Source organism: Macrobrachium nipponense, chromosome 10, assembly GCF_015104395.2.
Source record: "Macrobrachium nipponense isolate FS-2020 chromosome 10, ASM1510439v2, whole genome shotgun sequence".
Classification (NCBI taxonomy): domain Eukaryota; kingdom Metazoa; phylum Arthropoda; class Malacostraca; order Decapoda; family Palaemonidae; genus Macrobrachium; species Macrobrachium nipponense.
In genome coordinates, this window is record NC_087204.1 from 77113988 (window position 1) to 77128987 (window position 15000).

The window sequence follows — 15000 nt, forward strand, 5'->3', positions numbered from 1 at the left end:
TGGACAAAGTAGGAAGATGGATAAAAGAATTTTTACACAACAGAAAACAGATAGTTATTGCAAATGATGAGAAATCGGATGAAGCTAAGGTAATATCCGGTGTGCCACAAAGTACGGTGCTAGCTGCATTGCTGTTTGTTATTATGATTGCAGACATAGACAGGACAGTAATGTTAAGGACTCGGTAGTGAGTAGTTTCGCCGATAACACAAGAATAAGTAGAGAAATTACTTATGATGAAGATAGGAACGCGCTACAAAGAGACCTTAACAAAGTATATGATTGGGCAGAGGTAAATAGGATGGTATTTAACTCTGATAAATTTGAATCAATAAATTATGGAGATAGAGAAGGAAAGCTATATGCATATAGGGGACCTAATAACGAGACAATCACTAATAAGGAAGCAGTTAAAGAACTTGGTGTGATGTTGAATAGGAACATGTTATGCAAAGATCAAATAGCAATTCTGTTGGCAAAATGCAAAGCAAAAATGGGAATGTTGTTACGGCACTTCAAAACAAGAAAAGCTAAACACATGATTATGCTTTATAAAACGTATGTTCGTAGTCCACTTGAATATTGCAATATGATATGGTACCCACACAATCAAAAGGATATTGCACAAATAGAAAGTGTACAAAGGTGCTTTACAGCTAGAATAGAAGTTAAGGATCTTGACTACTGGGAAAGACAACAATTTTTACAATTATATAGGCTAGAAAGGAGAAGAGAACGCTACATGATAATTCAGGCATGGAAACAGATAGAAGGAATTGCCGAAAACATCATGGAGCTAAAAATATCAGAAAGAGCAAGCAGAGGTAGATTAATAGTGCCCAAAACTATACCAGGAAAAATAAGGAAAGCACACAGGACATTAATCCACTACGCACCAGCATCACCACCAGCATCGATAATGCAGCGTCTATTCAATGCGTTGCCAAGCTCATCTGAGGAATATATCAGGAGTGAGCGTAGATGTGTTTAAGAATAAGCTCGACAAATACCTATAAGCTGCATCCCAGACCATCCAAGATTGGAAGATGCAAAATATACCGGAAAATGCATTAGCAACTCTCTAGTAGACATTAGAGGTGCCTCACACTGAGGAACCTGGGGCAACCCGAACAAGATATAAGGTCTGTAAGGTCTCTGCGCGATTGCTCACTTCACTGCTCTCACGAGTGCGAATAAGGTGCTTTAGATCTGTCTACCTACGTCTGTTTTCCCGTTGACAGTTATTTTCTTTTATCGGGTTGGATGTTTGAAGCTGTTTGTATTTCATTTCCATCTTTCCCGTTTTTGTCAGGATGGGAAAGATGGAGATATGAAGATTGGCCGCCCCATCGCTCTTTAAATTAATTTAAATATATATATATATATATATTCTTATGTTGTTGCTTTCGCAATGCATAACTTTCACCTCAGTAACTATAAAGTGTTTGAAATGTTGTATAAGTGGTTGTAATTTTTTCAGACTCAGTATTAGTTTGCTTAGTGTTAGTATGTTCAGTTATGTATGTTCAGAATTCACAAAAACATAATTTAAAAGTAAAGGAATAACATAGAATGTGAACAGAGAAATAAATTAGCGGAGTCCATTCGAAGCAGGAAATTGCTGTCATCACTTGAGATAAGAGGAACTCGAGTTCTCCGTTTTGTTTTGGAATCCTGTCAATCATACGGCATACATGATTGTTTCCGACTCGTGTGTCTTTGTCGAGAGACCACGTGAAGATTTCACCATTGTTCTGTAAAGTTGCATCATCTTTCTTAAGATCGTTCTAGAACAATTCTGCATAAACGTTTCACATACGGCTCATATCTTTCATTTCATCTTAGTTTAAAAGGATTCTCTTGTATTAAGATTATTTAGTATTACTGGTGAATCAACTTTTATATCTCTCGATTTGTCAAAAGAGAATTTGTTTGCTCGTAAGGACCTTAAATTTGAAATGGAAAGATTTGTGACGTCACCACGGATATGACGACATTTATTTCATTCAAGAAAATTCTATAATCATATCTTTTATTTCAAGAGACTTTTATTGTCTTAGATCATGTAATAATAAAAATTAGATATAATTGTAATCCCACTTTCTCTCTGTTGTGTTGAAAGAGAATTTTTAAGATAATAGCTGTCTCGTTCCCAAAATTGTTTGCCCGCCATTTTAGACGAGGTCTCTCTCTCTCTCTCTCTCTCTCTCTCTCTCTCTCTCTCTCTCTCTCTCTCGCGTATGAGAAAATTTTGGTTTCACATTAGCGTAAAAATTTTATACTTAGTGGTTGGTCACTCGTAACTTATATCTTTATTTAATTCATGGTGTTTATTTGGGTTAACTCTGAACAGACGTTGTAAAAGTGTGAAAGTGGCGCCTCGTGCGTACGTGTTTATTGGTGATTTCGAAAAGGGCCTTCTAAAATTGGCATACCAAGGTAGGAGTTTTTTAATAAGTTCAGTGCACTAAACTTAAACCAAGAAAGTACTTGAAATACTGGAAGTACTTAGGTTATTCCAGGGGAACTTTTTGCCATTTTTTCACATCTTGGTGTTGGTGAATTTTTCTTTTGTGCATTTATCCATTTGCTAAGTAAAGTGTTTTTTTATATGCTTTGTTTGATTAATGCTTTCTTAATCTTTTTGCAATTTTGGTATTTTCCACATTTTTCTGTTTTTACATTTACAGTTTGATTAAGTATTTTCTTTGGTTAATCATTACAAATTTAATTGAGTTTAACGCTTGGGAGTTACTTTGCATTTACTTAGAATTCTTTTCAAGTTTTTTGTTGTTCTTTAACACTTGTAAATTAATTTTCAAATTTTAAATTTTACTTAACACTTTGAATTTTACTTTAATAGTTCAATTTCTTGATTTTTGTGATAAAATAATTTTGATTTAATTTTACTTAATAATTAATTCAAGAGTTAATTAAACTTTGTGTTGTTTTCAAGTAGTAAATTTCCCTGATATTGTAAAATTCACTTATGAATTTTGAGTTTAGTAGTAAATTTTTGTATTTGAAATTTTTATGAGTGTTTTCTTGTTTTTTACCAATATATATATTTTTGTTTAGGTAGAAATGAAGAGTGGTGATTGAGCTGTTTTCCTTCAGCTTTGTTGAAGTGAGTTAGAACCAGGGAAATACTTAGACTTTTAAAGTGGTTGATGGAGTGATGCCCTTTAATTAATTTAATTCCATATAAGATTACCTCACACCTGTTTAATGATATTAGTCTGATCTGTAAGTTTTTAAGGGATCACTGTTGCTTTCAGAATATTCAGTCGTATTTTATCTGTGATGAAGGTTCAGGTGTCTGGCTGTCGTGAGGGAATTATTTTCTGATTGGTCACAATATATATATATATATATATATATATATATATATATATGTATGTATATATATATATATTATATATATATATATATATATATATATATATATCAAAGGTTGTTTATATTCACGGAGGTGTAATGCTGTAAAGCATATACTTATAAGCTATGGACTTTCTCCGACGTTCGAAAACTACTGCTGTTTTTTTTTTTAGATACTTCACCAAGAATGAACTCGACCTGAACAGAGGGTAATGGTGTAGAAATGATCCGACGGTTATGTTTTTGGTTCATCAGTTTAGTAATACTTATTTGCTTATCATTCCTTATTATTTTTTTTATTACACGCAATGTGTAACTGCTATTATGGAAAGAGTCGAAGGGCATGAACTTGGATGTTTAAATTATTAGCGAGAAAGTAGTAGAACAGGAGAGAATAAAAAATTTTCGGAATAGAATTACTACCATTTACAAGAATATTTATATGAGTGAAATCATGCACTATGTATACATACACAATTTACAGATATTATGCTGCCCGAATCAAGAAGTCGTAACCGGTCACCACTGCTTAAATTTGTATATAAAGCTCTGTAAGCTATGTTTATACTTAGTGTGAACTTGAAAATGTATAATATACTACGAGAGTACTTGTTTCAAGTCCTTTTCGCTCGCTTTCTGATATTACGAGGATTTTATGATATTCTCAAGTACATGGACTTTCGTGCTACATTGAATGTTATGCAGTATATATACATGATATATGTACTGTATATATATATATATATATATATATATATATATATATATATATATATATATATATATACATATATACATACATACAATGAACAGTTAGAAAGCTCATAAACACTTAAAAATGATTATATAAGTCATGCAAAGTGTGCTTCAGTGTACCATCAAGTAAATTCATTCGAACATAAAACTGGAAGTCAGGGCAACAGAGAGTATGATTGACCCCATTCTTGGAGTATATTCGAGTCTTTGGGGGTCAAAGGCGAAAAAAAAGTTTCTCCTGAGATAACCAGTAGCCGGGAACAGTAGCTCGCCTACTTCGATCAATTAAACAGCCATAATTAGAGGCTTAAGTTCTTTAGTCGTCTGATAAACATAATTGCATTGAGGTTATATGAAACAGTCCAAACTATAAAACTTCCAAGTTGCTTTTTCCTCTTAAAGGTAAGTTGTCGCTATCCTAGTGAAATTAGAAAGTTTTGAATGTTTTCAAGGTGTTTGTTACAGACCTTGAAAAGTAAATCTGAGTAGTTTGTAAAATGGTTAATGTAGGATGTGTTGCGTAATGCAAGATGAATGGAGAAATAACTTTTTAACCTCTCGTTATTTGTAATATTACCTCGCATATCACTGGCAAGCAGAAAAGCGTGTATTCTCGTATAACCTTATAGTTGATGTTTTTTTTTTTTTTCATGGAGTTTGCGGCAGTCTGGTTAAGAATCCAAATATTTATAGTTACGCCTCGCGTTCTTCTCGCGTATTTTCTTTCCCTCAGGTCCCTGTTGTAAACCATTTTTTCTCATTCCTGTTTTTTAAGACTGCGCTACCCGTGTTTTTATTTGTTTTACTTCCTGGCATTTTTTCTTTCAAGATAAGTGTTGTGTTAATCTTCTTTCTTCTGCCGGCCATTAAGAATATTCTTAGTGCCATATTTTCTTTGTTCTGCCTACTAACGTTATGAACATTTATATAGTCATATGTTGTTCTTCCTTCTGATTTAGGTATTATATTAACATTGCTATTTACAATTTCGACCCGCTTGCTTTTGGAATATTGGGAATGACATTTATGCTCATCCATTCCAGGAAAATATGCATCAACATTGATTCTTCATTCACTCAACCTCCTATTTTCAAGAACACCTGCAATGCCACTGATTCATCTTCTTCTTCTTCTCCAACAGGAGAATTCACGTGACGAGGGACACCCTCAATTTCCTGGGCAACGACTACCGCGTCGAGCCGGGCCACGGCGGCGAGAGACATCAGTACCTCAAGATGCTGAACATCGAGACGTTCCTCATAGTTCCAGATGATCACTACAGAGACGTGAGTATTGATGGGATGTAGATATTGCTCTCTTTCGTCGGAGTTTTCACGTTTTGTCTATATTACTTTTATTTTTCTTGCCGTTTGCAGTTTGTGTTTATTTCAACGTAGAGAAAGGGGTTGCTGTTTTCATTAGCGTTAGTATATACGTAGCTACGCTTCATATATATATATATATATATATATATATATATATATATATATATATATATATATATATACATACATACTAAAAAATCATAAAAGTAAGCACGTGAGTTTGTTTATTAGCTGAAGCCACTGGGAAAATTAAAAAAGAAAAAACAGAGTGCCAAGTACTTTCGTGCCCTGAAGATGTGTTAAACACACGAAAGTACTTGGCACTCTGTCTTTTCTTTTTTAAATTTTCCAAGTGGCTTCAGCTAATATATATGTGTATATATATATATATATATATTATATATATATATATATATATATATATATATATAATTTTTTTCTTTCAAATCATTGCTACATTTCCTTGTTGTTGTTTCGACTCAGGCTCGATCGTTAACCATTCAATTTTTTATTCTTATTTAAACGACAGTTTCTTACTAAAACTACTAATGCAATAGTATTTAAAAGACCGTGAGTCTTGAAAAAAAAAAGGATAATCTAGTACAATTCAAAAGAATTGAGATTCTTTAATAAAAGGTAATTCGATGTAAGTCAAAAGATATTGACTATTTAAGAACAAGTAATCAAATAATGCAGTACTTTTCAAAGGACTGGTATTCGTGAGATATTCTCAGCAGATTGTTATTTAAAATCTTTGCTCGCAAAAACATGGTCTGTGTAACGAGTCTCGTTTCCACTGAACAGATTTTTTCTAGTGTAGAACCCAGTGATTCAGGTTTAATACTGCGCCTAAGTAGCCCAGGCCCGGAGAAAATAAAAGAATAGAAAGCAAACGAGTTTAAGGATTGGAGCCTATGAGAGTTGGGGAACACGCGAGCGAGAAGAGAATTGAGAAGCTTGACATACAAAGGTGGAAAGTTGCCATTTTCAATGTCGGAATATTATTGTTGCGATGCATGGAGCAACAAGATTAAAAGGGGAAAAAGGGTTTGGTAAACCCTACGGGATATACTATCCATATTTCACTAACTGAACCCTTTGGTATGAGCTGGTCTGTGCCGTTGCTGTATCTGTTGTCAGTCATAACAAAGATGTCAAAACCTTTATTCCCAGTTGTGTTGAATCCAGAATCCAATAAGACCACCCGTTCTAGGAATTATCTTTATCTTTAATTCACATGCAGCTCCAAACCTTTTCCTTCATGGTGTGAATATCCTCACAAAAGAGAAATTTTGTCTCAAAACTGCCTGTAAATAATAGAATTTGCCTAGAATTTGTGGTGTTGTAAGATTCGTAACGAGGATAATAGCACTAGTCTGTGAAATTAATATGCGGTTTATCTAGTCTTTACTTGAATAAGAATGAGGTTATGACCATTCCTGGATAGGAATATTATCTGAGAATGAAGATGTGTTTTGACAGTAGTGAGACATTTACGTTGGTCGCTGAAAGTGAGGATGACAAAGGTTGAAATCTTGACCCTTGCTGCATATTTCATCCGACAAATGTATAGAACATTCATGTTTACCCGCCACCTAGAGCTTATTCTCTCTGTTTCTCTCTCTGCCACTAAGAGCATATATATACATACATATATATAAAAAACTATATATATATATATATATATATTTTTATATTAATATATATATATATATATATATATATATATATATATATATATATATATATATATATATATATATATATATATATATGCATTAAGATGCATATGTCCTTTAACATCCAATTCACTCTATCTCGTCGGAATTAATATATTTTCATATATCTTAACCGAAGGGGGATTTTTTAGTTGGTACTTATGTGGATTCGAATCAGCGCACAGAGGAAAGATCAGGACTCCAGTGACGTCTCTACCGACTGGGCCAAATCGGTAAAGATGTCACTGAAGTCTCGATTTCTCCTCTGTGCGCTGGTTCGAATCCACGAGAGGACTGAATTATTATCAACTAAAAAAGTCCCTTCGTTTAGCATATATGGACATATATTAATTCTAAGGTAGAGCGATTTGGATATCAAAGGGCATTTGTAGCTTAATACATGTATATGGATCACGGTGATGTGATAAAAAAATTTATATATGATATGACCATAAATATTGGTAATTGAAAAAAAAGAAGAAAACACGTATGCGTCAATTTTTTTTTCTTTTTCAAAAAATAACTCGCACGACAAAAAACAAAAGAGAAATTAAATCTTCAAATATACTGATACAATCCGAACTCGAGCGATGGTTTTAATTGTGGATATTTAATGCCTATTAATTCATCATTCCGTTACCATTACTAAACCAAATGCCCACCTAGCTTATTCTATCGACGAAAAGCAGGAGTCGTGATTTTAAACTGTCGCTTAACTAATATCTCAGACATTGTAAAGGCTATTAAATATATACATATACAGATATACATATGTATATATATATATATATATATATATATATATACACATATATATGTGTGTGTATGTATATATACGTATATGTATATACATACATACGTACATACATACATAGACATTAAGCTATAAATGTTCTTTAATATCCAGTTCACTCTATCGCGGAAATTCCGAAGGGGAATTATAATTGATAAGTGATAATCACACGACAGAATACGTGGCAATTGTAATTCCCCCTCGGTATAATTTCCGAGGTAGAGCGAATTGAATTGAACGACCTTTATAGCTGGATGTTTTAGTGAGAATTTTATACCTGGATATACTATATATATAATATAATATATATATATATATATATATATGATTATATATATATATATATATATATCATATATATATATATATTATATGGGATATATATATGCAATATATATTATAAATATATGGGTCTGTGTTTTGTGTTCGTGGGCTAGCTCCACACGCACGTGTGTGTGTATTTATATATATATAAGTGTGTGTTTGCGTATGCGTGCTCGTGCGCCAGCTCCCAATAGTTTAGTGGTTAATGATTTCACTTTATGAAGAGACCCAAGATCGATCTCACACAGAAATAAAATCACGCCTATTGCCTAAGATCCATTGTTTACTTTGAAAATGGAATAAGTACGTGTTCGTTAGTCGACTTCGTTAGGATGCAGCCAGTCTAGATAAAGGCATTTTGCTAGCAGTCCTATCCAACAACATCAGCAATGTGTTGTTGAACGGAAACATGCACCTCCATCTGAATCTACCCGCACTAAGATTAAAAGTCCATTTTGAAGTGAAAGGACGCATATATATATATATATATATATATATATATATATATATATATATATATATATATATATATATATATCTTTTAGAGAGAGAGAGAGAGAGAGAGAGAGAGAGAGAGAGAGAGAGAGAGAGACGTGTGTGCGTATATATAGATAGATTGAAATAGAGATATGTATTCGTATATATGTGTGTATGTATGTAGTGAGTGGGTGTCTTTGTGTGTGGTGGGAGAGAGGGAGTGTGTGTGTATTTAAACCGTCTATAACGACCAGGATTACGTGTCCTTAAGAGTAACAACAGAATGGATGCTTTATTGCCGTAACTCTCGCTTTGCATTTACTATTATGCTTTTTTTCAATACCACTGTATGACTATTTAAGTATTTATTGTTGTGTATGACTATTTAAATATTTATCGTTGTTGCGTACAATTATTATAAATGTTTTTACGTCTAATTAAGCTGAAACATTTTTTTCCACTTTAGTAATTGTATATTCCCTATTTTCGAAGCTCAAATTGTTTTAAATTGGAAGGTCTTAAGAATTCAAGATTTTAAGTTATAGCTCCCACTTGATTACGATGAAAAACTGTCACTAAATCATACGACTGGAGGCCTTCCATTTTCCTAAAGAAGTAAACTTTTTTTTATGATGAAAGAAGTTTATCCTTTATGAATATCTGCTTCCTGTTGTAACTCTCACAAAGCGGGTTATCTACTGTCCCGCGTAGCTCACATCTTGGAACCCTCTCATGTTCCCAAGGATTAAGTTTTATTTTACGAGGGGGAATAATGGTCTATTTTTAGTGATATCTGCTTCCAGATGTGACTTTTTCTCAAAGTGGTGATCTGCTGTCCCACCTAACTCACATCTTGGAATCTTATGCTGGGAACTTTGAGGAACCATATAATTTATTCCGACATTTTTAAGGCTGTCGTCAGGGTCTGTCGGAAGACCCTGTTAACCAAATTGTCGTTTTATGTCTTCTCTTCTCCTCTATAAATTAATTTCAAGTTTCTCCTCTGATTTATCACTTGGTGTGTTCTATCTGGGATGTGCTCTCATAATTTATTTTTTTCTTTTCTTCAGTGATTTCCTTGAAGTCGTCCGTTTTCATAGCCTTCTTCGGAATTTCGTTCTTAACTTCTTTAGTTTTATTAGGTACCATAATTGCTATTCTGAGTAGTACTGTATCTTTGAATGTAAGAGACGCAAATTTTCGTTCGATATAATATTCCAGAAACAGAATCTTTCATACTTGCGTAATCCTGTTTAAAAATTCGGAAATTGAACCCTGAGTGGGTCAGCATTTTGGCCTTAATGAAGAAACGAGATCATGTCCTGGGAAGATTACATCAGGAGCGTTGCTAAGTCCGCTTGTTAGAGATCTCGCTTCCTTTGGTGCTTAAGGAATCCCCTTGCCATGAGTGCCTTTGTTTTTTTAAGGTCCCCTGTTCCGTGCACCTTTTATTTCAGGTTCATGCTCTGAGCACCTTTTTATTTTCAGGTCCCTTGGTCTGAGCACCTTTTTTTTAAGGTCCCAGCCCTGGGCACCATTTGTTTTAGGTACCCTTTTATGAGCACCTTTTTTTTTTTTTTTTTTTAAGGTCCCCTCCTCTGAGCACCTTTTTTTTAAGGTCCTAGCCTTGGTCACTTTTTTTTTTTTTTTTTTTTTTTTTTTTTTTGTTTTTTTTTTTTTTTTTTTTTTTTTAAGGTCCCACTACCCCGGTAGGGTTTGATTTTTTTCTCTACTAAAAATTAAACTTACGATTATTATTGGACTGCTATGTTAAAAAATGTTGAAATATAATGTGTTCAAGACATGTGCCATCAAGGTTCGTCATGAGAATTAATTGCGATTTTGTGAGAGAGAGAGAGAGAGAGAGAGAGAAAGTCATCGATTATTCTGGGGTCACATAATTATCAGTAATTATTCCAAAGGCTGTCTATCGCTGAACTCGTGTCCCATCAAGAGTAACGGATCTCGGTCTTTTGATCCGTTGCCAGAATTCTAGATTTCCCGAATTCGCGGATGATTGATCCTAATGAGACTCTCTGTCCATCCGATAGAGGGCAGCACTTGTCGACCGGATCATTTTTTTTTTTTTCTTCTTCTGGAAGTCGAGGGAACTGTCCGTCCATTTCTCCCGCGGGTATCTTTTAATTTGTGTGAGTGGATTCGCTCGAAGTTGAATTAACTTTTGATGTACGTTCACATCGCCGACATATTTTATTTATTATGAATCTTTACGTCAATTTACGAAGTATCTATAGATATTTTTCAGGCATTTTTCCTTTGTTGAAATGGTATATGGCTTTTTAAATTGTTCTAGCTCTCATTGTTTGGGCTTTTTTATGACTGACTGCGTCATCTGTGTGGTTTTGATTTTGGGCGTGAATTAAGATACTGGAAAAAGACATCTTTCTAGAGGTAACTGGTCGTTGTTATGTTGATTTATAGATGTTTTTGGTTGATGACTTTTGTGACCAAGTGGTCTGTTTCGTATCCGACATGAATGAAGAATCTTGCCGGACTTGTAAAGCGTAATTGGTTTGAGAAAACCCACCGCAAAAAATTCTTTTAAAAATAAAAATCACATTAAAACCCAAGAATAAGTTATATTGGCGTATTTATTTATTTATTTGTTCGTTCATTTTCATAGGGGTGGGGAGTACGGATTGACGTTCAATATTGTTGTGAGTTTATTTTTTTTTATAGTAATGATAGTGATGTTGCACTCTGGGGTTTTTTACATCGTAAATTAAGTGGTTAGTTAGAGTTCTAACTGACAATAGCGTGTCCTAGAAACGAGATGGTTTCCAAAACATTTAATAAATATATTAATCGGTGACCATGTTATCGTAACTGAAAATCTTTCAGCCATTTTGAATAATTGCTTTAGGCAGCTCTCTCTCTCTCTCTCTCTCTCTCTCTCTCTCTCTCTCTCTCTCTCTCTCTCTCTCCAACAACAACTTAATTACTTTTAGACAGGAGAATATTTTACCCTACATTATGAGCCGAGCATGAAGATGACTTTTCCCAAAAGAAGAAGCAGGGTCCTTCGAGAGAAATGTTTCTTAAGGGCTTCACCCCTTATGTGACGACATACTCTTCTCTGTAAAAGAGGCAGGTTAGCTGATTATGGGAATACTGGAAATGGCAGAGAATTCCAGGGTCTGGAAGTGATTGGTATGAGTTATACCTTAATTTTTTTTTTTTTTTACCCTGGACTTAACACGTGAGTATTGCAACTACCAGATGATGTCAGACTTGGCTTGAAAATACGATTCGTCTTGGAATGTGAATGACAGATTTCACTTTTAAGATCAGGAACGAGGTCATAGAGAAAGTATTCCAGGTTTGATAAGTTGTATAGAAGTTGATATGAATGTTTGCTCTTCTTAAAGAATAATAATAATAATAATAATAATAATAATAATAATATGTTTTATTGAAATTAATTGTTGCCTTAGCTGCATTAATTTTATATCGGTTCTTCTCCATTATCCTAATTATGGTTTTCTTATAATTAGGAAAATAGACAAGAATCTATATCAAATTAACGCAGCTGAGGCAGCAATTACCTTTACTAAAACATGTTTAAAAGAGGGTTTCCTTTCAGCATACAACAACAACAACAACAATGATGATGATAATAATAATAATAATAATAATAATAATAATAATAATAATAATAATAATAATAATAATAATAATAATAATAATAATAATAATAAAGGAGAGTGATGGACTCCTAAGGAGGCAGGATGCAACCCGGAACCCCACACTATAAATACCACCCAGTCGAATTGGAGGACTGTGATAGAGCAAAAAAAAAATAAAATAAAATAAAATAATAATAATAATAATAGTAATAATAACACGCCGAAAATAAGGGAATTATGATTACGTGCTATATCTAATTCACATTTATTTTTGGTGTATGATTGCATCACCGGTAGTTTAAAAAAGAATAAGAATAAATAACTGGAAAAAATTCCAAACTCAAAATTAGATTTGTGATGCTTTCGGTGCATGTCAAACCTTCATAAAATAAAAATCAGATGCATTAGTCGAATTACATTATCTCTTTCGAATTGGTAACAGGAACTAGGCGAGTGACCTTTTATTTTGCAAAGTTTGAACCAAAAACCTGTTTTGTCTCTCCACATCAGAAAAGGTCATCTCGAAAAATCCCTCCTCGAATGCGTTTGACATTTGGCGCTCATGAAAATCAAATCTCTTTTTCCTTTGCCAGTCAGTGTTTTTACGTAACGGTTGAGATACAAAGAAAAAAATTGTAATGAAATTGTTTGCCTATTTTGGCGATCGGACTAAAATTATTAGCAATTGTTATAATTTTAATCTTCAAGACATATAATATATATATATATATATATATATATATATATATATATATATATATATATAATATATGTTACATAAAAGGGGGATTTGCTATGATATATTTTAAATAATATATAATGTGATATGCTATGACGTTTCTTAGAATGTGGAGTCATCATTTAAGACAGTGGTCCAAGTGACAAGCCTTGGGAATGCTGACATGTCCTTTTGAGGTGGTGTGATCAAGATGGCTGTCTTAGCAAATTAGTGCCTCGTCCTGTCGTTATGAGCGTAGGTGTGACTTTGAAACTGGATTCAAGCAGTTACCTGGGGCGTGAACATTGTGAACATTGTGTGTGAATTCATACTTGCGAGCCTTTTCCCCCTTCATGTGAGAATGTAGGCTTACCAAGAAGGGGAGACCATTACAGAGAAGCGGCAGAGCCATGATGGCTTCTGCAAAGTGTTTTTATATAGTATGGTGCATTCTGTGCTGAATGGGTAAGCCTTTTCTTTATTTTGGCAAAAGTGTGGCTGGGTTGTATTTGAATATTTATTTCAGATATGTTCTGTTTATATGATCTTTTGATTATTCTCTTATGCTTACCGGAGTGTTCTCCTGTCTTCTAACAGGCGATTCTGGAAAGGGGAATTGTTCTGGAGAAGAGTGGAATTGTTCTAGAGAAATGGGAACTGACTTAATTACTATGGTGTACTGACTGTGTTGACTGTGCCTAGTGTTATGGCTAAACTAATGTTGGTGTTTGATTAATTACCGAGGGTTATCTGAGTTATTTGGGCTTCTGAGTTTAACATTTCATTTAATCTTTTTGTTAAGAATCTGAGTTATTCAGTTAATACTTTGCTTTTAAATAAATGCATATTTTTGTAATTCGCGACTCTGATTTGATGACCTTAGATAATGGAGGGGAGAGGTGTATCGAAAGAGAGAGAGAGAGAGAGAGGGAAAGATGGATGGAGAGAGAGAGAGAGAGAGAGAGAGAGAGAGAGAGAGAGAAGAGAGAGATGTGTTACCAATTGCCTTTGGCCGCTCTTGTCCATCGCTACCTTTTAAAATATGATAACGAGATTAATTATCATCTCGTTTATATATATATATATATATATATATATATATATATATATATATATATATATATATATATATATATATATATATGGGTCACTCTCACAAGATTTCCATGTATTTTTCAATACTCACAGTGATCTCTTGAGTATCCGTTTATTCACGCTTTTTGGACACTTTTTCACTGCAAGCTTTGAATCTAAGTGGGAAATAAATTAAGCTCTCTGTTCGTGTTTGGATTAGAAACCACGCTTGCTAGTTGGAGCAAGATTTCCTACACTTATTCCATGACATTGCGGGGTTGACTCCTTCTACGAGAAAACTTGTTTATGTGCCACTCCAATTCTAGGTTTATAGTGATGATAAGCATATCCAAAAAGCATGAGGGAATCAAGAAATTTAAGAGATTATGTTTATTTGAAACTGAAATTCACAACAGTCTATTCAAGAACAGGATGTGTGTTAACAAAAAATAAGAGATAGAATATTGGCCTGGAATGATCCTCACTTTGCTAAGTCCAAGTAGCCTTGGGTCACAGCAAAGGCCGATACCCACTGAACTTAATGAGTGCAGGGATAGGGTTAAGGAATGATGGTTTAAAGTTTAGGTCTTAATTTGGAAAATATACAAGAGCTTAAAACAGCTCATCATTGAGCTTCTCCTTTTGGATGTAGAAATTTGAAATGGTACCCATAAGTCACCCTTAAATATTCTTGAGAGGTCGACAGGTAATGACTGAAGGACCTAAATGGACACAGTTAATTAATTAACTCACTGAAGGGGGATTAAGATCAAAAGTTTGTTTCAATGGA

General features: G+C 33.7%; 1 protein-coding gene across 2 annotated transcripts in view; it reads left to right on the forward strand.

Annotated features, from left to right (window-relative positions):
- Positions 1-15000, forward strand: part of LOC135223704 (adenylate cyclase type 6-like) — an 891429-nt gene that overhangs the window by 824900 nt on the left and 51529 nt on the right. For both annotated transcript variants that reach the window (XM_064262427.1, XM_064262428.1), the window contains exon 8: positions 5276-5420. In XM_064262427.1, coding sequence (XP_064118497.1) covers positions 5276-5420 — 145 coding nt within the window. The remainder of the gene's footprint in view (positions 1-5275; positions 5421-15000) is intronic.